This window comes from Narcine bancroftii, chromosome 1, assembly GCF_036971445.1.
Source record: "Narcine bancroftii isolate sNarBan1 chromosome 1, sNarBan1.hap1, whole genome shotgun sequence".
NCBI classification, from domain to species: domain Eukaryota; kingdom Metazoa; phylum Chordata; class Chondrichthyes; order Torpediniformes; family Narcinidae; genus Narcine; species Narcine bancroftii.
Window position 1 is genome coordinate 315,252,671 of NC_091469.1, and position 26,933 is coordinate 315,279,603.

The 26,933-nt window shown below is 40.9% G+C and overlaps 1 protein-coding gene across 1 annotated transcript in view; it reads left to right on the forward strand.

Annotated features, from left to right (window-relative positions):
- The window catches only part of LOC138747197 (zinc finger protein 850-like), a 68,437-nt gene that overhangs the window by 13,357 nt on the left and 28,147 nt on the right, over positions 1 to 26,933 (forward strand). Inside the window, 2 exon segments of the mRNA XM_069906216.1 lie at positions 6,743 to 6,900; positions 7,721 to 10,235. Coding sequence (XP_069762317.1) covers positions 8,487 to 10,235 — 1,749 coding nt within the window. The 5' untranslated portion in view covers positions 6,743 to 6,900; positions 7,721 to 8,486.

Sequence of the window (26,933 nt, forward strand, 5' to 3'; positions counted from 1 at the left end):
ATACTAGCAATACATTTTTCCGCTATAGATTATGCTAAATATTCAAAAGCAAGCTGAAACTTATCTAATCCCAAGCCTTTCAGAGGTTGCAAACTACCCAATAAAAATACTGTCGGGTCTAAAAGTATTTTAATCTTATACAGATATTCTAAAAACAATTGAATTTTCTTCCAAAAAGATTGTATATGTATACATGACCAAACAGCATGAAAAAAAAGTTCCAACTGAATTACCACATCTAAAGCACAAATCTGATTCATGAAAACCATACTTTTTAAATTTTTCAGGTGTTAAGTATAATTGATGTAAAAAAATTATAGTTAATCATTGCATAATGTACATTTATCAATCTAGTTACACTATCATAACAGATATCTAACCAATCATCCTCGGGAAAAATAAAACCAGTATCCGCTTCCCATTTACTTTTAGATCTATTCCAAACCTTTTTATCCATACCATCCTGTAATATTTGATACATAGATGAAATATAACCCTTCTCTGGTACCTTCATAAGAAAAGTCTCAAATTTAGTAATTTCAGGTAAAATCATATCTCTACACAGACTCGCCAAGGCAAATAGCGCCTTTGGAAGACTACACAAAAGAGTCTGGAAAAACAACCAACTGAAAAACCTCACAAAGATAAGCGTATACAGAGCCGTTGTCATACCCACACTCCTGTTCGGCTCCGAATCATGGGTCCTCTACCGGCACCACCTACGGCTCCTAGAACGCTTCCACCAGCGTTGTCTCCGCTCCATCCTCAACATCCATTGGAGCGCTCACACCCCTAACGTCGAGGTACTCGAGATGGCAGAGGTCGACAGCATCGAGTCCACGCTGCTGAAGATCCAGCTGCGCTGGATGGGTCACGTCTCCAGAATGGAGGACCATCGCCTTCCCAAGATCGTATTATATGGCGAGCTCTCCACTGGCCACCGTGACAGAGGTGCACCAAAGAAAAGGTACAAGGACTGCCTAAAGAAATCTCTTGGTGCCTGCCACATTGACCACTGCCAGTGGGCTGATAACGCCTCAAACCGTGCATCTTGGCGCCTCACAGTTTGGCGGGCAGCAGCCTCCTTTGAAGAAGACCGCAGAGCCCACCTCACTGACAAAAGGCAAAGGAGGAAAAACCCAACACCCAACCCCAACCAACCAATTTTCCCTTGCAACCGCTGCAATCGTGTCTGCCTGTCCCGCATCGGACTGGTCAGCCACAAACGAGCCTGCAGCTGACGTGGACTTTTTACCCCCTCCATAAATCTTCGTCCGCGAAGCCAAGCCAAAGAAGATATCTCTACCAAACATACGTTTTACCAAAGATCGAATTTGATAATAGAGAAACAGAGTTCTTATTAATACCAAAACTGTCCCTCATCTGATTAAAAGATAAAAATTTACCCTCTTTAAAACAATCTCCCAAATTTTTCACACCTTTAAATCTCCAATGCAATAAACTTCAATTATGTATTGAAAAAGAAATAAGTTGATTATTATACAACAGAGTCAAAGCCGATAATTCACCCCTAGAGCCTATCATTTTATTTTTCTTTATCCATAACTTCATTAGATGTTTTAGTATAGGCGCATTATACTGCTGTAACAAATTTATATTCCATCTAAACAAAAATTGATGTATTTCAAATTCAGAAATATTTGCCATCTCAATTTTGGCCCAACTAGGAGGCCGTACCATATCCATGAATGAACTAATAAATTTAAGTTGGGCTGCTTCATAATAATTTTGAAAATGTGGGAAACGTAATCCCCCCTAACTCATATTTCCAAGTTAATTTATTCAAAGCTACTCTCGAAAATTTACCTTTCCATAAAAACTCACTAACCATTTTATTCAAATCTCAAAAAAATATATTATCAAGTAAATACGGAATAGATTGAAACAAATATTGAATAGGCGGAAAAATATTCATCTTAATTTTATTTATCCTACCCAATAAATTAATAGGTAAATCTTTCCATTTAATCAAATCGGTTTTAATTTTTTTATTAACGGAACATAATTTATATAAAGATTGATAATTAACATTCAAAATTATACCCAAATATTTAGTTCGATCAATCCATTTCAAATTAATAATATCCTTATAAACCGAATAATCTCCTTCACTTACGGGTAATATTTCACTTTTTTCCCCAATTAACTTTATATCCAGAAAGACATCCATATTGTATTAAACACTCCTTCAAGTGCAAAAGTGACTGAGCTGGGTTTGTTAAATACACCAATACATCATCAGCAAATAAATTAATTTTATACTCCTTGTCTAAAACTTTCATACCTTGTATCAGTGTATTTTGTCTTATCAGCTGTGCTAAAGGTTCAATCACTAACGCAAACAAAGCTGGTGATAAAGGACAACCTTGATGAGTTGATCGAGTCAATTTAAAAGGTTCCGAAATCAAACCATTTCTCAATACTCTAGCTACCTGTTTACTATATAGAGCCTTAATCCAACCAATAAAGAAAGGACTAAGCTTAAATTTCTCCAAAACTTTAAACAAAAAATTCCATTCAACTCTTATCAAATGCTTTTTCTGCATCTAAAGATATCATCATCGGGTGATCTGAAGATTGTCGAAATCTATTAATCAAACTAATCCCGCGCAGAATATTATCTGAAGCATATCTATTCTTTATAAAACCTGTTTGATTCATATGAATCAACTTAGGTAAAAATTTAGCCAATCTATTTGCTAATATTTTAGCTATTATTTTATAATCTACATTTAACAATGAAATTGGTCTATATGAAGATGCTTTAAAAGGATCTCTATCTTTTTTGGGGATTACTGTAATTAAAGCACTAGAACAAGACTCCAGTAATTCATAATGTTCTCCAACTTGACGTAATATATCCCCAAACACTGTAGATAAAGCATCATAAAAAATTTTATAAAATTCAACCGAAAATCCATCATCACCAGTGTTAGGTAAAAACATCATGAGCTGGGAATGTAGAGGGAGTCACCCAGTGCTGGGCCGTAACAAGATGCAGTTGTGACCTTGTACTCTCAAGATAAGAGTGGGGATGACAAATTGATGTGCAGGAGGCTAGCAGAGAGGGATAGCAACAGTTTATTCATTGGACAATGTCATGGTATGATAATTTTCTAAGTATGTATCCTAAGGTATATAAAAAACACCACTTGCTGATAACGGCAGAATGCGCCTTCTCCAGCTAACACTGTTAGTTGCAAGTGTTACAATCCGGCAATAAAGAACAAAGAACCTTGATTTCGACTCAGTCTGGTGTTTGACTCACTCATTCATGAACAAAGCAGACCTAACACCAGGCGATTTACCGTTCGGCATTTCCAACATAGCCATTTTAATTTCCGAATAGGTAAATGGTTCTTCTAACTCCTGTATATCTCCATCCTCTAATATCAGTAAATTCAACTGTGATTTTTAAAAAAAAGATCAATCGATCCAGTTTCTTGTTTTCCTTCAGATGTATATAACTTTTTATAAAATGAACAAAATTCATCATTAATCTCACGAGGTTTATAAGTAATAAGAGAATTCCGTCTAACAGCATTAATAGTCTTCAAAATCTGTGCTTTCTTTAATTGCCACGCCAATTCCTTATGTGCTTTCTTTCCCCATTCGTAATACCGTTGTTTAGTCCTATTGATCACACATTCAAATTGATAAGATTGCAAATTATTATATTCCAATTTCAACCTAGATAATTCTATTTTCTGATCTTCTGTAGCATCTTTCTGGAATTCCTTTTCTAACTCAGCAATCTGTTTCTCTAATTCAAGACTGTGATTTAATCAATTCTTTTTTATTTTAGAAGTATAACTAATTATTTGTCCTCTCAAATAAGCTTTCATAGCATCCCATAATTCAAACTTTAAACAGAATTAGAATTTTCTTTAAAAAAATTAATTTGTTTTTTTCAAAAAATCAATAAATTCCATATTTTTTAACAACATTGTATTAAACCTCCAACAATAGGCCACTTGAGTTTTCTCAGAAATTGCATATGTAAAATATAACAAAGAATGATCTGAAATCACCCTACTTTTATATTCCACTTGTTGTATTTTCCCTTGTAAATGTGCCGATACTAAAAAGAAGTCAATCCTTGAAAACGATTCATGTCTAGATGAATAAAAGGAGAAATCTTTCTCTGTCGGATTAAGACGTCTCCAAATATCTACTAAATTAAGATCTTTCATCAACGCTTGAACCTGAACTGCCATCTTGGATTTCTTAACTTTCTTCAGAGATTTATCTAATAAAGGTTCCAAAACACAATTAAAATCACCACCAACTAAAATATTATCATTAGCCTGACCCAAACATAAAAATGCATCTGAAATAAATATTTCATCATCTGCATTTGGGGCATAAATATTAAGTAAAGTCCAAAATTCACTAAAAATCTTACAATTCAATTTAAGAATACATCCTGCCTTTTCCTCCACTGATTGTAATTCAAAATATAAATTTTTATGTATCAAAATTGCTACGCCTTTAGCCCTAGAATTAAATTAAGAAGAATATACATGCCCAACCCAGTCCCTCTTTAATTTCATACTTTCCTTCACATTCAAATATGTTTCTTGTAAAAAAAGCAACATCAATTTTCATTTTCTTAATATACGCCAAGACTCACTTATGCTTGATCAGACTGTTTAAACCTCGAACATTAAAAGTAGCAAACCTCAATTCGACATATCTACTATTATTACTAAATACCAACAATATCTTTATCTGAAAACTCAAATCAACGTATATAGGCCCTCCAATAGGAGAAAAAAAATCACAAATTAAAAGCTAACTAAAATGAAAATTTAAAAAAAAAAGAAAATTCCCCCCCCAAAAAAAAACTACCAAAAGTAGTTTCTAAACAAAAATTGGGTGTGGGTCACCCACCAGTGGCTGATGACTAGTAAAGAACTTGGAGCAAATCTCTCCCTCCCCAGCCAAACAATGAATAACATCAAAATATCATAATAACAAAAAAAATAGAGAGTAAGAAAAAGAAAATTCTTCTTTTCATCCAAGAGATTCCAATCTTGAAGATCCCATTTCAGAAGAAGTTGGACTCTTTCCATTCCCGTTTTTCCCATTTCTTCCATTTCCAGAACAACCAGATTTTTCTTTAGTAGACAATGGTGGACTACGTCTTTATCCTCTTATATCTGGCAATGAATCATCAAAAATCATTGCTTCACGATCATTCTCAAAAAAACAAAATTGATAGTCTCCATAAAACACCTCCAACACTGCCGGGTAGCGAAAAGTAGACTTATAACCTTTAGGCCACAAGACTTCTTTAACTGGATTAAATCGACTTCGACGTTGAATGACCTCTTGACTCACATCAGGATTAAAAAATCTCTGCTATTCTGAATCAATATCGGAGTTTGTCATTGTCTCGCATTTTGCACTGCTTGTCGAAGTATTGCTTCTCTGTCCAAATAATGCAACCATTGAATTGTTACCCGTCTCGGTGGTTGACCAGCTAAGGGTGTTCTTAAAGCTCTATGGACTCTTTCCAGTACCAAGCCTCCACAAAAAAATTCTTGCCCTAATACTTGTGGGATCCAGTCTTTAAAAAAATGAAGAGCATCTTGTCCTTCTATACCTTCTGGCAAACCAACGATTTTCACATTATTTCTTCTACTTTGATTCTCCAAGTAGTCTATTTTCCTCTCCAACTCCTTCTCGCGTTCTCCCAATTCTATGACTGATTTTTCAACCTTCAACACTTTTTCTGTGTTAGACATTTTTTTTCAGCTCCCACAGGCAGTCTTTGAGGTTTAGACACTGAAGAAATTAAACTTGAAACTGTATCAAGTCGTCTAGGCCCCAAATCTTCAGCACTTTGAAAATGTAACTTCTTCTGCACTTGAGGTTTTATCTTTTTACCATTAATGGCCATAATAGTTCCTTAATACTTTAAACAAAAAATTTAAAAAGTTTAAACTTGAAAACAAGAGGTTAAAAAACGGGTACTTAAAAGTCTGGCCAGAGAGGTCAAGATTACACATCTAGACTCTACGACATCTTGCCACGCCCCTGAGAAAGTGTCCTTTATGCTCAAACCATAAACGTTGGTTGTGTATTTTTATCTTTGCTACATGAAGGACACTGTTTGCAAGCTGAGTTTCTCCAGCAGTGTGTTTGCCTATGTAAGTGTCTTTTTAAATGTCCTATTGTATCACAACCCCTGGTAATACTTTCCAGACACCCACCACTCTGAGAAAAACAAAAACTCACCTTGGACGTCGCCCCTAAATTTTCTCCATTCTCCTGGTATTGCCATCCTTGGGAAAATGGTGCTGGCTGTTCCCCTCATCGAAATTTCATCATCTTGTACTCAAATAAAGAGGAATTTCTACCTTCCCACTTGGTTACAGAGAGTTCTAGGGCAGAGTCCTTTGGTATATTTAATCCCAAGATTAATTTCTAATCAGTGAGGGGATCAAGGTTCAAAGGTCAGGTGAGTTGGATGAGCTGGCTGAATGACCTTGTTCCTACTTCCTGTGGCCTTTTTTTCCCCCATCCTCCCTTCAAATTAAAATTAACTTTTTTTTCCATTTCTCTGTCCTGACAAAAGGCCTTGGAAGACTAGCATTAACTCAGCTTCTCCCTCCATAAATGCTGATGGATCTGCTGAATATCTCTGGCACTTCTGCTTTTATTTCAGATTTCCAGCATCTGCAGCTTTTTGTTTCTCTCCTTGTTGGTTTTGCAGATCAATGTGGTGGGGTTGTGACTCTGCATCTACAGCCAGAGAACCTTGTTGGAACTGAGAATTTGTGAGATGTCTGAGGAGGTTCAGTACGTCACCAAAGATTTAAACTTCTCCAGGTGGACTGTGGAGAGCATTCTGGCTGGTTACATCACTGCCTGGTAAGGAGGCGCCAACTCTCAGGACAAGAATATACTCCAGAGGGTTGTTAACTCGGCCTGTGACATCACAGGCACCAAACTCCACTCCATCGAGATACCTTACAAAAGCAGTTGCTGTCCTCCAAGACCCCCACTCCCTCAGGCCATGCCCTCTTCACTCTGCTACCATCAGGGGAAAAGGTACAGGAGCCTAAAGACGAGGACTCAGCAGCACAAGGGCAGCTTCTTCCCTACTCCCATCAGATTCCTGAATAATTAATGAACCACAGACACTGCCTTACTTTTCATGCACTGTTATTTTTTTTAAATATATTAGTTCAAAATATGAATGTTGGCACAAACACCAATTTAATAAATTCTAATTCTGAGAAGCTGAAAATAGGTTATGTTTGAATGGCAGAGAAGGTGGGTGAAGTGGTGGGGTGGGGTAGGGCTAAGGAATATTTTGTAGCACGTGGCCAAATGGATTAATGTGGCAGTTAGAAGCACATTAAGTCTGGGATGTGCCTGGCAGGTCAGGTCTCACCAATGGAGAGGGTTAAACTATGCCAAACCAGGGAGAGATGGCTGGGAGAAATGCTCCATTCTGAGAATTGGATATTAAAATCTGGGTTGTTCCTGAGTCCACCACAGAGAATAACATCGTTCAAGTTCAAGTTGATTATCGTCTGACTGTATGTATATAAGCAGACGAAACAGTGTTTCTCCAACTGCAGTATGTATACACCCTCACTCACTCACTTTCAATCTTCTCGGCTGCTTCAGTGATCTCTGCTAAACTGTTAAATACTTTACCCATTTAATGTCTTTTTTTTTACAGGGTAGATGAAGCAGCTTTTGTGCATGGGAACCTCAACCTGTTGTCAGTTCACCAATAATCACTGATCTTTGAATTTGGAAGAGAGCTGTCTGCTGCCTTATTTCTGAGAAGAAATCTCAGTGCAATGTGACCAGCAGGGCAGTGAAACTTGTACCTCTGAATGAAAGGCTTTGAGACCCCTGATGGAGGAAAGAGCTTCAGCCAACGTTGCAGCCTGAGGAGGGAGCAAAAAAGTCTAACCAGGTTGAGGGAAAAAAAAACAAGCGTGTATTGTGTGTAAAGTCCTGGTGAAGCAACTTGGAGAGAAAGCAGTGTAAACTTTCTTCAGATATCTTTAGGGGTGAGCGAATACATCACAAATAAATGTGATGGTATCTGGGTGGGTTCAAAGCACCAATGTGTCGGAGAAACTGAACAGGTCACACAGCATAATTGGAAGTAAAAGAGGTGAGTTGTTGATCCTTAGGGTAAAGAAGCAATTTGGCCATCGCCTGGAATAAAGGTCTGCCCAATTAAGCTGGTATATTTTGAACGGTGGGAGGAAACCAGACCCCCCAGGGAAAATCCACGCAGTCACGGGGAGAATTTACCAAGTCCTTACAGTGCTGGATTCAAGTCCCAGTCCTGATTGCTGGTGTTGTAATGGTATTGCACTAGCTGCCACACTAACCTAGTTGAAGTATTATTGATCCAGGAGACAGGATTCATGCAGACCTGTCCCAACAGTAAGTTCTCACTGGGGAGAGGCTAGTCATACCAGGCAGTGATGACTCACCAGCAAATTTGTTGGGGGGGGAAGCTGTTCACTTGCTCAGAGTGTGGGAAGGGATACGCACGGTCATCCAACCTGCTGATGCATCAGAGAGTTCACAGCGGGGAGAGGCCGTTCACCTGCACCGAGTGCGGGAAAAGGTTCACTCGGACATCCAGCCTGATGAGGCATCGGCAGTTTCACACCGGGGAGGGACTGTTCACCTGCACTGAGTGCGGGAAGGGCTTCACCCAGTCCTCCCATCTGGTGAGACACCAGCGGGTCCACACTGGGGAGAGGCCATTTAGCTGTGCTGAGTGTGGTGAGAGATTCACGCAGTCCCACAGCCTGATGACACACCAGCGGGTGCACACTGGCGAGAAGCCCTTCATGTGCCTTGAATGTGGCAAGAGCTTTGCTAGTTCATCCAGCCTGCTGGTCCACCGGCGAATTCACACTGGGGAGAGGCCGTTCACTTGCTCTGAGTGCGGGAAGGGATATAGCCAGTCGTCAGAGCTGCTGATGCACCAGCAGATTCACACTGGAGAGAGGCCGTTCTGCTGCTCCATGTGTGGGAAGAGATTTGCTCGGTCCTCTAACCTGCTGATACATCAGCGCATTCACACCGGGGAGAGGCCCTTCACCTGCACAGAGTGCGGGAAAAGGTTCACTCGGACATCCGGCCTGATGAGTCATCGGCAGTTTCACACCGGGGAGAGACTGTTCACCTGCACTGAGTGCGGGAAGGGCTTCACCCAGTCCTCCCATCTGGTGAGACACCAGCGGGTCCACACCGGGGAGAGGCCATTTAGCTGTGCTGAGTGTGGTGAGAGATTCACGCAGTCCCACAACCTGATGACACACCAGTGGGTGCACACTGGCGAGAAGCCCTTCACGTGCCCTGAATGTGGCAAGAGCTTTGCTCGTTCATCCAGCCTGCTGGTCCACCGGCGAATTCACACTAGGGAGAGGCCGTTCACTTGCTCTGAGTGCGGGAAAGGATATAGCCAGTCGTCAGAGCTGCTGATACACCAGCAGATTCACACTGGAAAGAGGCCGTTCTGCTGCTCCATGTGTGAGAAGAGATTTGCTCGGTCCTCTAACCTGCTGATACATCAGCGCATTCACACCGGGGAGAGGCCCTTCACCTGCACAGAGTGCGGGAAAAGGTTCACTCGGACATCCAGCCTGATGAGGCATCGGCAGCTTCACACCGGGGAGAGACTGTTCACCTGCACTGAGTGCGGGAAGGGCTTCACCCAGTCCTCCCATCTGGTGAGACACCAGCGGGTCCACACCGGGGAGAGGCCATTTAGCTGTGCTGAGTGTGGTGAGAGATTCACGCAGTCCCACAGCCTGATGACACACCAGCGGGTGCACACTGGCGAGAAGCCCTTCACGTGCCCTGAATGTGGCAAGAGCTTTGCTCGTTCATCCAGCCTGCTGGTCCACCGGCGAATTCACACTGGGGAGAGGCCGTTCACTTGCTCTGAGTGCGGGAAGGGATATAGCCAGTCGTCAGAGCTGCTGATACACCAGCAGATTCACACTGGAGAGAGGCCGTTCTGCTGCTCCATGTGTGGGAAGAGATTTGCTCGGTCCTCTAACCTGCTGATACATCAGCGCATTCACACCGGGGAGAGGCCCTTCACCTGCACAGAGTGTGGGAGGGGATTTGTTCAGTCGTCCCAGCTGCTAAAACACCAGCGGGTCCACACAGGGTAGAGGCCCTTCACCTGCACAGAATGGGAGGGGATTTGCTCGGTCTTCCCAACTATTGACACATCGGCTAGTTCATACCAGGTAGGGGCTGTTCAGCTGTTCTGTGAGGGAAAGGGTTCATTTAGTCATGCTGCTGACGGACCAGGAAATTCACCCTGCGGAGAAAAATGAAACGAGATGAATTTTTAATTTTCAACCATTCTTACTGCTGATACAGGCCCTCTCATGACTGTCATTGTTAGATTCTACAGTTACTGCTGCTGTTCATCGCACCCAAGACTGAACTCCAGTCACTGGACACAGTTGGAGTTTGTTCCTGCTGATGTTAAGAACCCTCACAACTGGGATGGACTTTAACATTCTCTGCCTGTGACAAATAAACGAGTTCTGATTTGGACACTGTGTAGCGGGTTTTTCATATATGCGGAGCACACTAAGTGTTCAAGGAAATTCTGTTTTGTGGCTTTCAACTGATGGCTAAGATGTTGCTATAGACACATTAAGCGAAGGTCTTCTGGATTGCTAGAGAAGGATAAGCAGTCTAGTTAGTTAGATTTCTTTGTTCTACAAAAATGGAAAAATTAGAAGTGTTCTGACAACTTTTATTTACTGTTTAAACATTGTTTTATCATCATTTTAGTACTGTCTAACAAAGTTATAGGTTTTAATAATGTATAGCAACTGATTATAATGTTTAATAAACTGGAAAAACTCAATTCAACTTTAATATGGATTTGTTTGAATGAGTCCTAGACAAAAACATTTTAATTTCTCCAAGTGATTATAAAGGAAAATAGTTATTACAATTTTTTAATCAATAAAAGAAATATTGACTTTTTGGTCAAAAAATACAGAATTTAAGACATTAGAAAGTTGGAATTTGGATTTGGAATTCAGACTAGATCGATTGGGCTCTGTTTAGAGCATTTTGAATTCAAGGAAGCACCATCATCAACAGCATTATCAACGCCATTTAAGAAGTGATAAGCCTTACTAAAGAAATCCTGTGTGTTTATGGCAAGTTAGAACACAGTTTGGAGAAACTGCCACTTGACCTTTGAGGACTGTTTTGGAGTTTGATGTCCGAGTGCGATGGTTGGCCGCACTGCTGGTTTGGCAGCCGCTGTCCATAAGGAGCTATGTGTTGAGAAGATGAAAGTCATGGAGCTTAAAGGCGGCAATTAGATACAAGTGGAAAAAAGCGACTCCAAGCAAGACTGAATGAGGCAATAGAAAAGCAGAAAGGCGTTACGGTCCCATCTGCGGTGGTAGAAACAGTAATCACTCTGTTTGTCTGAGCACTCATCATGTTTTGGCTGGGACGCGGCTACTGCTGTGGGGCCCAGTGGGGTGGGGGGGGAGGGGTGCTGAACCAGCAGCACCGAAGGTGTAGATCAGTTACACATGTATGGAACTCTAAAAAGCCTGTCTGCTTCCTTGGCTACCAGGTGTGGGGCGCTGAAATCCATGTCTGATATTGCGAGGAAACATAGCTTGGAGAAGAACAGGGCCATGAACAAGAAACAGTTTGTGTGCCCTTCCACTAAAACCACCATTTCATGCATGAGCTCGGAGGGGTTCCTATCGTCCGGCCCTTGAATGTTCGGGATGCAGATGGCACCCTCTTGGTGGCGAAGTTCCAGGGAATTGAGGAGGAAGCACTGAAATTGTTCATACATACACTCCATTGGAGGTTTTTCCACAAAGGAACTTACTTTGGTTGCGGAGGTGGTGTCCAGGGCACTGACAACATGCCAGAACTTGGTGTCCTCTAAGACAATGCCTCTGACCTGGAATTGTGACTCAGTCAGTTGTAACCAGTTCCTGGACTGATTGGCCCAGAAGGGGAGCAAATGCACCCCCATAACGTTGGTCACAGCAGTTGTGATTGTAGCGGTAGCAGCATCCTGTGTTTTGTCGTGTTCAAGGTGGGTTTCAAAGACGGAACTTTCGGGGTCATCACTGTAGTGGCTGCTAATAGTAGCTCGACTGAAATGAAGGACGTCCACACAGCACGAGGGTGAACCAGTCATTGAACTTTATTTTAATCTCTCATGGTGCTCGAGGAAACCGCCCACTTCCTCTGAGGGGCGCGTTGGCCACAAGGAAGTGAGATCAGCATGTCATGGCAACACTATTCAGCAGCATGCAACATGGAAGCGGTGCTGTCCCTTAGGCAACGCATGTCGCCAACCACAGAATTCTCAGAAGAGAAGGGGGCTAACACCATTTTGTGTCAGGCGACTGGGGCAACGATTCGACCTATCTACCTGCGCAGTCACTTGGCCCATTACAATAGCGAGATAAGCCTCCTTAAAAAGATATTTGATTCTTTGTAATTGTAATAATAGGATAGCTAAATTGACTTAAAAATCTTAAAAGGAGAACCAATATACATTGATGCAGGGGGATTCAACAGAAGAGGTTCACTTGAATGCAAATTCAATTTATATCCTGAAAATGGGCTGAATTGTGAAAATAATGACATCATATGGGGAGGGAGGCGACTAGATCTGAAATTAAGAGGTTATCTGCACAAAGGGAGACCTTGTGTTCAATCCCTTTCCTCCATATCACCAAAATGCCCTTACACTAATCAAAATGCAATTGCTAATGGTGCAATCACCAGAATTAATAAGAGAGTTAAAGGGCATCTCTAATGAGTGCCACGTTGTAGATTGAAAGGCTGAGATTTTTGTAAATTAGTAAGAATTGTGGCAGATGGGTGTGAATACAATAATTTAACCCATGTAATAAAATCAGAAACAAAATTAAATTTGTCAAGAGTTGTAAACAGATATGACCATTCTATTCAATCAAAAGCCTTTTCTACATCCAATGAAAGAATACACTCAGGAGTTTTCCCAGAGGGAAAATACATAATATTCATTAAGTTACATATATTAAAATCAGAAAATTGGTTTTTAATAAACCCTGTCTGATCTTCAGAAATAATTGATGGTAGAATGTTTTCCTTCCTATTGGCTAAAATTTTTAACCAAAATTTTAGCATCAACATTCAGTATTGGAAATTGGTCGATGGAGGAACATTCTGTTGTGTTTTTAACCTTTCTTTGCTATTAAAGATATGCAAGTGTCACTAAATAAATCTGGAAGTTTCTGCAAACACCACCTTTAGGTAAGGAGTGATTTTTTTTTTTTTTTGCACTACCGATAAGTGGTCATTCTGCCTGGTCTGGAGGAAAAAGGATCTCAAGGTTGTATGTGATGTGTGTGTATTCTGACAATAAATCGGAACAGTGAAAGCAAGGTTGTGGGTCATATCCAGCAGCCCAGACTATACAAATAGGAGGAACACGGTCAATTGATGATTAGCACAAATGGCCAGTTCTGATACAAACAGAAAGAGAAGGGGAGGTATCAGAGGTTGGAGAACTTGATGTCGGGATGGAACCTGCAATGCACCCAAATAGAAGTGGAGGTAGTGTTGTTCTCTTTTGTAACAGTCATAGGACATTGGGTTAGAACAGAAGTGAAAGGTAATTGGAATTACGGGGTAGTTCCGGCACTCTGAATGTAGATCCTCTTCAAAATATTGGCCCTGTGGTGATTGGGAGGTGGTGATCCTCCTGACAGCTAGAGGGGCCTGACCCCCCCCCCCCAACTCACCAGAGCTCCTGATGCCTCGACTGCCAACTCCAGCATTGAACTACCCTCTGACCTGCAGGAGATCCTGATGCTGGAGGTTCCCACCCTGACTCCAACCATATGTCCTGAACTCACTGCTAGATCCCACACTACTCCTTCCCTATCTTCCTACACCTCTCCCTAGTCCACCCCATCTTCCCCCTCTCTGCCACTTCCATCTCCCCCTCTCTGTCGCTTCCATCTCCCCCTCTCTGTTGCTTCCATCTCCCCCTCTCTGCCGCTTCCATCTCCCCCTCTCTGCCGCTTCCATCTCCCCCTCTCTGCCGCTTCCATTTCCCCCTCTCTGCCGCTTCCATTCTCCCCCTCTGCCGCTTCCATTCTTCCCCTCTGCCACTTCCATTCTCCCCCTCTCTGCCGCTTCCTTTCTCCCCCTCTCTGCCGCTTCCATTCTCCCCCTCTCTGCCGCTTCGATTCTCCCCCTCTCTGCCGCTTCCATTCTCCCCCTCTCTGCCGCTTCGATTCTCCCCCTCTCTGCCGCTTCCATTCTCCCCCTCTCTACCGCTTCCATTCTCCCCCTCTCTGCCGCTTCCATTCTCCCCCTCTCTGCCACTTCCATTCTCCCCCTCTCTGCCGCTTCCATTCTCCCCCTCTCTGCCGCTTCCATCTCCCCTTGGCCACTGTCTCCAACACCATCACCAAGCTTATCACCTCTGGTCACCTCCCCTCCATGGCCACTAACCTCATTTCTCCCACCCTGCACTGCCTGTTTCTACCTTCTACACAAGATACACAAACCCAATCATCTGGGCAGACCCATAGTTTGCTCCTGCTCCATCAAAATAGTTTCATCCAACCATGGCTCTATCCTTCCTCTCCTGATCCAGTCCTTCCCCACCTACATCCGTGACACCTCACATGCCCTCAATCTCAATGACTTCAGACTCCCTGAACTGGACCACCTCATCGTCATGATGTCCAATCCCTTTATACCTCCACACAGTTTTGGAATAACTTCTTCCTGGACCAAAGACATGATCAGTCATCCTCTTCCACCACCCTCCTCCACCTGGCAGAACTTGTCCTCACTCTAAATAACTTCTTTAACTCATCTCACTTCCTCCAAATCAGAGGAGTAGCCGTGGGTATCCGCATGAGTCCCAGCTGCACCTGCCTGTGGGCTTCGTGGAGCAATCCATGCTGCAAGTCTACATAGGGAAAACCCCTCACCTCACCTCTTCCTGCCTCATGCACCCATAATGAGCTTGTCAACTTCATGGCCATCTTCCACCCTGACCTCAAACTCACCTGGTCCATCCCCGGTAACACTCTCCCCTTCCTGGATCTCTTTGTCTCCATCTCAAGAGACAAGCTTTCCACTGACATATACCACAAACCCTCCAACTCCCACAAATACCTGGACTACACGTCCTCTCACCCTACTCCCTGCAAGGATTCCATCCCCTCCTCTCAATTTCTCCGTCTCCACTGCATCTGGTCCCAAGATGAGGTCGTCCAGTCCAGAGCTTCTTCCATAAATGTGGCTTCCACCATCAACTCAGCCCTCACTCACATCTCCTCCATTTCCCGCTCATCTGCCCCCAGATGCAACAACATAGAATCCCCCTCATCCTCACATACCACCCCACCAACCTCCGCATCCAACACATCATCTGCTGGAATTTCCAGCACTTACTGCAGGATCCCATCCCCAGACACATTGTTCGTTCTCTCCCCCTCTCTGCCTTCCACGTGGACAACTCTCTCTGTGATTCCCTTGTGCACTCGCACCTCCCCACCTATTGCCACACGCCCCCCCCCCCCCCAGCACCTTCCCCTGTGGCCGCAGGAGGTGCAATACTTGTGCCCACACCTCCTCCCTCACCCTGGTCTGTGGCTCTAAACAGGCCTTTTAAGTGAGCAACACCTCACCTGTACATCACTGGATTGATTTACTGCATCTGCTCCTCCCTTTATGGCCTTCTCTACATCAGAGAGGACCTTAAAAGGTGCAATTTTCAAAGTATGGAGTTTACATGTTTCTGTCAGGATTAAAGGCAAGGGAACCTTGGCTTTTGAGGGATATTGAGGATCTGGTTCATAAGTAGAGGGAGATATATATAAAACAGGTATAGGCAACATGGAGCAAATGAGGCACTTGAGAATTAAAAAATGCAAGAAAAAGATCAGCAAGGTTAAAAAAGATGTGAGGTTTCTCTGGAAAACGATGTGAAGGAAAATCCTGAGGGTTTCTACAGGTACATTAAGAGCAAAAGGGTAGTAAGGGACAAAATTGGTGCCCTTGAAGATCAGAGTGGTCGGCTTTGGATGGAATGATCTTGAATGGGATTTTTTTATCAGTTTTCCCTCAAGAAATGGGCATAGAGTTGTGGGAAGTAAGGAAAACAAGCAACCTATACAGATTAAAGAGGAGGAAGTGCTTGCTGTCTTATAGCAAATAAGGTTGGATAAACCCCCAGGGCCTGATAAGATGGTGCATCGGACCTTGAGGGAGCCGAGTGTGGAACTTGCAGCGGCTCTGGCAGAAATATTTAATATGTCCTGTCATGGGTGTGGTGCCGGAGGATTGGAGGGTAGCTCACGTTGTACCATTATTTTAAAAAAGCTCCAAAAGTAACACTGCAGTTACCATAAGCTGGTGAGCCTGACATCAGTAATAGATAAATTATTGGAAGGTGTCCTGAGAGATCAGATATACAATTATTTGGGATAGTCAACATGGCTTTGTGCGTGGTAGGTCATGCTTAACAAATCTTATAGTTTTTTGAGGAGGTTAGCAGGAAATTTGATGAAGGAAAGGCTGTGGATGTTGTCTATGTGGACTTTAGTAAAGCCTTTGACAAGGTCCCACATGGGAGGTTAGTCAGGAAGGTTCAGACATTAGGTATTCATGGTGAAGTAGTGAACTGGATTTGACAATGGTTGGATGGGAGAAGCCAGAGAGTAGTGGTGGATGGTGACTTCTCAGACTGGAGGCCTGTGACTAGTGGTATGCCTCAGGGATTGGTGTTGGGACCATTGTTGTTTGTTGTCTATATCAATGATCTAGATGATAATGTGGGAAATTGGATCAGCAAGTTTGCAGATAGCACTGATTGGAGGGGTTGTGGACCGTGAGGAAGGTTTTCAAAGCTTGCAGAGGGATCTGGACCAGCTGGAATAACAGGCTGAAAAATGGCAGATGGAATTTAATGCAGACAAGTGTGAGGTGTTACATTTTGAAATGATAAACCAAGAAAGGACGTACATGGTGAATGGTTGGGCCCTGAGGAGTGCAGTAGAACAGAGGGATCTGGGAATAATTTTCTGAAAGTGGGTTGTAAAGAGAGATTTTGGCATATTGGCCTTCATAAATCAAAGTATTGAGTAGGAGTTGGGATGTTATGGTAAAGTTGTAGAAGATATTGGTGAGCCCAAATTTGGAGAATTGTGTGCAGATTTGGTCACCTAACTATAGGAAAGATATCAATAAGATAGAAAGAGTGCAGAAATTTACTAGGATGTTGCCTGGACCTCAGGAACTGAGTTACAGGGAAAGGTTAGGACTTTATTTCCTGGAGCTTGGAAGGGGGGATTTGAAAGAGGTATTTAAAATTATGAGGGGACAGACAGAGAAAATGTAGATTGGCTTTTCCCACTGAGGGTAGGTGAGATACAAACCAGAGAACATGGCTGAAGAGTGAAAGGGGAAAAGTTTAGGGGGAACATGAGGGGTAACGTCTTCACACAGAGCAGTGGGAATGAGCCACCAGCTGGAGTGGTGAATATGGGCTCAATTTTAACATTTGAAAATAATTTGGCCAAGTGTATGGATGAAAGAGGAATGGAGGGCTATGACTGGCCAAAAAAATGGTTAGGCACAGACTAGAAGGCACGAAGGGGACTGTGCCATAATGTTCTCTGGTTCCTTACCACTCGCACTACGTGCAAGTTTGCCTTTGGGGAGTCGTGCACAAGAACTCCCAAATTCCTCTGCACCTCTGATTTTTAAACGTCCACGTCCTTCCACTAAAGTATGTGATCATACACTTCTCTACACTGCTCTCCATCTGCCATTTCCTGGCCAAATCTTCCAAACTGTTTGAATCCTTCTGCAGACTTCCTCAACACTACCTTTCCCTCTTCCAATCCTTGTATCGTTTGCAAAGGAAAACCTCTTCAGGGTGGAGGTTCCTCAAAGGGATTACGCAGTGGAGCAGCTGAATGGAGTTAAACAAGAAAGTCTGCAAATGGGGGCGTGCCACGTGATGATGTGGGACTAGACTTGAATTCTCTACTCTCTCCGAAAAAGTTTTAAAAGAGTTAAGAAGCCTGAACTGACTGCAAGAAAATAGAAGAGGAAGCTATCGGAAGGCCTACAGAACAATAAACAATGCCTCCTAAGAAAGATAAACCCACTGTTACTTTTCAAGAACTTGAACAAGAAAAGCAAGCTGATAAAGAGAGGCCAGCCTCAAAGAGGGATTCTGGAGCTTTCTAGAAGACAAGTGCCTGGTGACAGTCCTTGGACATCACTGCACAAGGTCTTCCCCGACAATGGCCCATTGCCACGGGTGAAGATGTGACACTGCATGTGCACAAGGAGTCACACATTTGCAGAGCACAAAAAAAGGAGGCAATTTTTTAAAAAGCTCAAGAAGCCTCCAGCTCCAGTGATGAAGAAGAGGAGCAGGAAAAAGAAGAAAGGTACGTTGAACACAGAGTTTTGGCCAAAACACAGGAGAAAATAAAGTGATCTTGCATATTCTCAACTGAAATGAAGTATTTGGATTCTTTCCAGCAAATGTTGTTGCAGTTAACAATGGAAGTTAAAAAGTGTAATAAGGCTATAATTGAAAATAAGATTCTATGAAGAAAGTGGAGAGAATGTTTTCGCAGATGGAACAAAAATTTGAAGTGATGGACACAAAAATTAAAGGCAATGAATTTGAAATTCACCATGTTAAAGAGCAAATGAAGAAGGTTCAAGCTGAGAAGGCTACAACTAAAGAACAATTAACTCAAAAAAATGTATGTTAGAAAATTTTAGGAGAAAAAAAATACAAAAATTATTGGACTTAAGGAAGTCGACAAAAGGCAAGATATGAGATTTTTACAACGTTGGATTCCGCAAACTTTGGGGGGCTGAATTTCAAGGAGATTGAAAGAGCTCATTGAGCATTACGACCTAAGCCACAGCCAGATCAGAAGCCACATTCAATCTGGTCAAGTTGCTTCAATATGAATTGGGGAGAAGATCTTGGAGCTGGCTGCGAAGCAAGAGAAGGAGAGACAATCACCATTGATTTATAATGACAAGAAGATTTTCTTTTACCCTGATTTGTTGAAAAAAAAGAAAAGAATTTAATGATGTTAAAAATGTGCTATGGAAAAAAGTTAAACTTTTCTTTTAAGGTACCAGGCAGAGCTTTTGTTCCTGAGGACAAAAATAGATTTTTTATAGAACCCAATGAAGCAAAAGTGTTTGCAGATTCATTGCATGAGAAAATGAGATGAGAACTGGGAGGTATTTGAAGAGAGAGAGGAAGTGGAAAGATTACAGTTGGGGGTGTATAATGAAATTATATAAGTTTTAAGAGGAGAGAGAATATTAAAGAGAACAGTTTCTACCCGATAGATCTGTGTATATAAAAAAAAAATGGATTGATCATTGTAAGTTTGAGTTGATTTGAGGCATAAGAGATAGTATAATTTCGGGGGAGTAAAGTGAGAGTATGAGCCTGGCCTCCATGTAATCTAGTGGGCAGCTGTGGTTTTCGATCACAACTCCTATAGATTAGGGGTATAAAGACGCACTGTTAATAATGTACGCTGGGGCGGGGGAGGGGGTAGGGTTTTGGTTCTTTTGTTTTCTTTCTTTTTTCTCTTTAATACACCTACATTTAATAATTGTATTATGAAATATTTAGTTAGTATTTTGGATGTAGGAGTGGAGATGGAAAGTTGGACAGTTCCTGAATTTTATGAGAGTTTATATGGCTGATGAATTGAATTTTATAAGTATTAATATTAATAGGATTCAGAATCAAATAAAGCAGAAAAAATTATTAGTTTATATGAAAAAATTAAAACAAACATAGCTTTTTTCACAAGAAACATATTTGACGGAAAAAGAACATCAAAAATTAAAGAGGTTGGGTCGAAACAGTAATAGCATCATCTTTTAATTCTAAGGCTAAAGGTACAGCAATATTAATTAATAAAAAAATACCTGTTAAAATATTGGATATTAATATTGATGTAGCAGGGAGATACGTTATGGGGAATTGTCAGATTTATTCGGAACAATGGATCTTATTCATCAAATATAGATGATGGCAAATTTATGCAAGATGTCTTTATGAATTTATCAAATGGCAAGGGAAAAGTTATATTGGAAGGGATTTTAATTTTGTTTTAGACCCTAAATTAGATAGATCGGGAGATAGAATAATGAAAAATAAGGTAGCAAAAATTGCAACAGATTTGATGAAAGATAAGGATTTAGTGGATATATGGAGAAAAATCCACCCAAATGGAAGTTTATTCTTTTCAATTTAAAACATATTTCTGGATAGATATGTTTTTAATTTCTGCACAACTTCAATATACAGAACTGTGACGGAGTATTTAGAAGTGGCTTGGGATGATTGTTAGAGCAAGTTGCACACAAACATTTTAAAATACAGAATTTTTGCAGGACTATTTCAGAGTGCTATTTTGCAAAAGGCAACAAAGTAGTAACATGCGGCAGCAGCTTGTCTGGAAGAGCATGTGATCATTGCAGGCAGAGGCAGAACAGCTTTTTTCTCAGAGAGGGAGGGAGTGGGAGAGAGGAGAGACAGAAACTTCAGCTTCAGATGGACAAACTGGCAAACTTTGGAAGACTGCCTGGTCTAAGGAGAAGACTGGCAATCTGAAAGGAACTCTGTGGTGACCTGAAAGAAAGAGGATCATCTGGAGAACCCTGAAGGGGGAAAGTTTCATCAGCAAGACTGATTAAAAAGGAATCAGGTGCACTGGTCAGTGGGACTAGGAGGGTGGGGATTTGTTACGGCATGGACTAGTAGGGCCAAACTGGCCTGTTCTGTGCTGTAAGTGGTTATATGGTTATATGGATTCAGTTGCAAGTAAGTTTGTATAATGGGATTCAATTAAGGCATATTTGAGAGGTCAAATAAGTTATACTTCAAAAATAAAGAATATATGAAAGAAGTAACTCAATTAGATAAAGAAATAATTGAATTGGAGAAGGAAATTCAAGTACATAAAGATGAGAAGAGAAAATTGTTAGAGTTGAAGAAATTAAGACTTAATGCTGGGCAGACTTATAGACTGGAGAGAGATATAATGAGAACATGACAAAAATATTATAAGTTGGGTGAAAGGGCCTATAAAGTTTTAGCATGGCAATTAAAAACTGAACAGATTTCTAGAACAATAATTGCTACAAAGAAATTATGAGGACAGATAATTTCTAAAATGACAAAAATAAATTATAATTTTAAAGACTTTTATGGTAAACTTTATTGTTCAGAGCCTTAGAGAGATGATAATATAATAAGCGATTATTTGAGACAAATTAAATTACCGGTTTTAAAGGAGGAAGAACAGATAAGACTGTCCAAGAATTTTTCAGAATAAGAAGTTTATGAGACTCATTATTCTGTAGAGATATTAAAGGTGCCAGGTGTTTCCCTCCAGAATTTTATAAAGAGTAGCTGTATTGATGGAGGTATTAGGTCAAATGAAGAGTTTCAATCTTTTAAAACAGCATTAATAACTGTAATTCTGAACAAAGGGGAAGATTGTTTACAGCTTTCTTCATATACACCAGTGGTTCCCAACCTTTATCTTTCCACTCACATTTTCTTCTTTGGCTTGGCTTCGCGGACGAAGATTTATGGAGGGGGTAAAAAGTCCACGTCAGCTGCAGGCTCGTTTGTGGCTGACAAGTCCGATGCAGGACAGGCAGACACGATTGCAGCGGTTGCAAGGGAAAATTGGTTGGTTGGGGTTGGGTGTTGGGTTTTTCCTCCTTTGCCTTTTGTCAGTGAGGTGGGCTCTGCGGTCTTCTTCAAAGGAGGTTGCTGCACGCCAAACTGTGAGGCGCCAAGATGCACGGTTTGAGGCGTTATCAGCCCACTGGCGGTGGTCAATGTGGCAGGCACCAAGAGATTTCTTTAGGCAGTCCTTGTACCTTTTCTTTGGTGCACCTCTGTCACGGTGGCCAGTGGAGAGCTCGCCATATAACATGATCTTGGGAAGGCGATGGTCCTCCATTCTGGAGACGTGACCCATCCAGCGCAGCTGGATCTTCAGCAGCGTGGACTCGATGCTGTCGACCTCTGCCATCTCGAGTACTTCGACGTTAGGGGTGTAAGCGCTCCAATGGATGTTGAGGATGGAGCGGAGACAACGCTGGTGGAAGCGTTCTAGGAGCCGTAGGTGGTGCCGGTAGAGGACCCATGATTCGGAGCCGAACAGGAGTGTGGGTATGACAACGGCTCTGTATACGCTTATCTTTGTGAGGTTTTTCAGTTGGTTGTTTTTCCAGACTCTTTTGTGTAGTCTTCCAAAGGCGCTATTTGCCTTGGCGAGTCTGTTGTCTATCTCATTCCACTCACATACTACTTTAAGTAATCCCAATGCTATTGGTGCTCTGTGATTAGTAAGGGATTGCTTAAGGTGGTATGTGAGTTGGAAGGGAAGGTAGAGAAGCACTGCTCTCGACCCAATTGTTACTGAAATATTTTGCTCAAGACAAATTGTTATTGGACCATTTCCTTTGGAGTTGTGAAAATGTGCACATAACAAGTCAATTAGGTACAATTAAAACAGTGGTTTTCAACCTTTTTCTTTCCACCCACATACCACCTTAAGCAATCCCTTACAAATCACAGAGCACCTATGGCATAGAGAATACTTAAAGTGGTATGTAAGTGGAAAGAAAAAGGTTGGAAATCACTGTTATAGACCTATATCATTATTGAATACATCATATAAAATTGTATCAAAATTGTTAGCAAATATGCTAGTTGAGTTTTTGCCAAAATTAATAAATTTAGATTAAACTAGTTTTATTAAAAATAGAAAAGCAGCAAAGTTTGGTAAATATAGCACAAAATAGGAAGATTCCCGTGGTAGCGGTAACAATAGATGCAGAGAAAGCATTTGATCGATTGGAATGGAATTTTTAATTTGAAACACAATGCTTTTGGGATTCCAAATACTTTTATAAACTGGATAAAGGCATTGTATGATCATCCAAAAGCAAAAGAGATTACAAATAAACAAATTAGAACTGTTAATGAAATTAAAGGATTTGAAGTAGGTAAAAGAACATAAAATTAGTTTATTTGCTGATGATGTTATAGTATATTTAACGAGACCATAAATATCTTTAAATAAGTTGAATGAGAGATTAAAAGAGTATTGGTTTGTATCGGGTTATAAAGTGAATGTTGATAAAAGTGAAGTAATGCCTATGGTGGATATAAAAGATTGACAAAATTTAAATGGGAAAATTAAGCAATTAAATACTTAGGAATTAAAATTAGTAGAAACATAAGTAATTTGTTTAAATTAAATTATTTACCATTATTAAAAAAATTGGAAGACAATTTGAAAAGATGTAAAGATTTACCAATAACGTTAATAGGATGAGTGAATTGTATTAAAATGAATATTTTTCCAAGAATACATTATTTGTTTCAATCATTGCCTATTCAAGTACCAGAGTTTTTCCATTCGAAACTTGAATAAAATAATACACAAATTTCTTTGGAAAGGTAAGATGTCAAGAATTGGTTTAGAAAAATTAATGTGGAAATTTGATCAGGGTGGACTAAGGCTACCAAATTTTAAGAATTATTTTAAAGCATTTCAATTGAAGTTTTTGTCCTCCTGTTATTAACAGGGTGAAAAACCATCTTGGGCTCAAATAGAAATGAATAAAATTGGTGAAACTATTCCAGAGTTAAGTTTGTAAAAATGGAATAGTGAGTCATTTAAAGGAAATAAAGATTTTTCCATATTGAAACATATTTTAAAAATATGGAATAGAATTCACATTGAGAGGGGAATTAAAAATTATCAGAAATGTAGTTAGAACAAAATCAACTTCTTCCTTTTACTTTGAATAATTCTTTATTTGATCATTGGTAGAGTAAAGGTTTACAGAGAATAAAAGATTGTTTCTTGGGATCTTTTTTCTTAACTTTGATCAATTAAAGGATAAATACAATTTTTGCATATTATCAATTGAAAATGTATTTGAAAAAGAGACTGGGAGCAGATTTGAGACTTCCTAAACAAAGTCAATTTGAAGATATAACAGATACATTTGTTGTTAAGAAATTTATTACTAATATGTATATAAAATTGCAAGAGACTGTAAAGAAAAAAGATTTATATAATTCAAAAATCTGATGGGAGAAATATTGAAATATACAAATTCAGGAGATTTGGTCAAAATTTTGTTATGAGAGTGTTACGAATACAGTAAATGTTGGATATAAATGTTCAATTTACTTCATCAATTGTATTATACTCCACATAAGTTAAATGAACTTAATCCTAATTATTCAAATAAGTGTTTTCGATGTGCGAAAGAAATAGGGACTTTTTTGCATTCAGTATGGTCTTGTGAAAAAGTGGATAGGTTTTGGAATGAACTGAGTTTATTATTAGGGCAAATTATGAAGATAAAGGCACCAAAGGATCCATGAATATTTTTACTTGGAAATATTTATGAAAAGGATACAAAATTGAAATTGGACAAATACCAATGTGAGAAACAGAAGTACCTTCACAGAATTTGCTCGAGACAAAAATTGAGAACAAAGAACATTTATTATACAACAATGCAAAGTTGGGTGCTTCTCCTTACCCTGGGAATACACACACATATTGGGGCTCACCCAACTTTTATACAGTTCATTTCAGTGTAGAGGTACCCTCCCCCCCCCCCCCCCCCCTAACATTCTTCTGCCTCCTGGATAAGTTTGGCATTAGGCAATCCTGTCTGCCTACGTGCTGTTTCTGTGAACTTGGAGGACCAGGGGGGGTATCCTGTCTGTGTTTCCATCATGTCATTGTTCACACCTTCCCAGCCCTCAGGGCTTACTAACTCTTGTATGCAGAACTTGCTAATTCTGTCTAAGGCTTACTAATTACATATGCGGAACTTGCTGACTCTCTCTAAGGCTAGAAGAACCTTATCTTATTCAGACTAACTTTACTTCCTACATTCTATTATCTACCCTTATCCTATTCATACTGGCTTTATTCATTACACATATATCCATACAAACTTTCTTCATCTCTCATATTTTCATATTAGATTTACTCATCTCTCACACCAATAATGTATTGCAATAGCAACTGCAAAGAAATGTAGAAGCGATATCATGTAAAGATGATAGAGAAGTGTTATTAAGTAGATGGTATAATGAGATGCAAAATTGTATACCTTTGGAAAAAAATTACATATAGTTTAAGGAATCAAGTTGAATATTTTGATAGTATTTGGAAACCATATATGGATTTTATGGATAATTTTCCATCCACCTATCTTATCCACTCCTCTTAATTAGTCATTTTTAATCAACAATGAAGACACTGTTTACATCCGGTACCGCACAGATCGCAGTCTCTTCAATCTGAGGCGCCTGCCAGCTCACACCAAGACACAAGAGAAACTTGTCTGTGAACTACTCTTTGCAGATGATGCCGCTTTAGTTGCCCATTCAGAGCCAGCTCTTCAGCGCTTGACGTCCTGTTTTGCAGAAACTGCCAAAATGTTTGGCCTGGAAGTCAGCCTGAAGAAAACTGAGGTCCTCCATCAGCCAGCTCCCCACCATGACTACCAGCCCCCCCACATCTCCATCGGGCGCACAAAACTCAAAACGGTCAACCAGTTTACCTATCTTGGCTGCACCATTTCATCGGATGCAAGGATCGACAACGAGATAGACAACAGACTCGCCAAGGCAAATAGCGCCTTTGGAAGACTACACAAAAGAGTCTGGAAAAACAACCAACTGAAAAACCGCACAAAGATTAGCGTATACAGAGCCGTTGTCATACCCACACTCCTGTTCGGCTCAGAATCGTGGGTCCTTTACCGGCATCACCTACGGCTCCTAGAATGCTTCCACCAGCGTTGTCTCCGTTCCATCCTCAAAATTCATTGGAGCGACTTCATCTCCAACATCGAAGTATTCGAGATGGCAGAGGCCGACAGCATTGAATCCACGCTGCTGAAGATCAAACTGTGCTGGGTAGGTCACGTCTCCAGAATGGATGACCATCGCCTTCCCAAGATCGTGTTATATGGCAAGCTCTCCACTGGCCACCACGACATAGGTGCACCAAAAAAGAGGTACAAAGACTGCCTAAAGAAATCTCTTGGTGCCTGCCACATTGACCACCGCTAGTGGGCTGATATTGCCTCAAACTGTGCATCTTGGCGCCTCACAGTTCAGCGGGCAGTAACCTCCTTTGAAGAAGACTGCAGAGCCCACCTCACTGTCAAAAGGCAAAGGAGGAAAAACCCAACACTCAACCCCAACCAACTAATTTTTCCTTGAAACCGCTGCAACCGTGTCTGCCTGTCCCACATCGGACTTGTCAGCCACAAACAAGCCTGCAGCTGACGTGGACATTACCCCTCCATAAATCTTCATTCGCGAAGCCAAGCCAAAGATGCTAATATCATTGTATATTAAATGGTCGGTGTTTCTTTTCCTACTTTTAGGTGGGGGGTGGGATGGGGAGAAAAATATAAAAGTTTTTTGTATCATTGGCTATGGATATTTGATTCATGTTTTATTCATTTTTCCTGTTATGATGCAAACAATTAAATAAATAAATAATTTGAAGTGTGCATTTGCTGGTCGAGAGCAGAGGATTCCACAGTGGGAACAGTAAGAGGGTGTCTCAGAGAACTCCCTTCAAAGAGATACGTGTATGTTATTTCTTGTGTATGTATCTCGATCGCCAGTTTTCCACTTTTATCCACTGACATGACCAGCAATGGGAAAGAACTGGTCATGGAGTTTGTTAATATCGGCCAACACTGAAGAGTCTGGAGGGAGGACATCGTGAAGAGATTCAGTTCTGGTTGCCTCA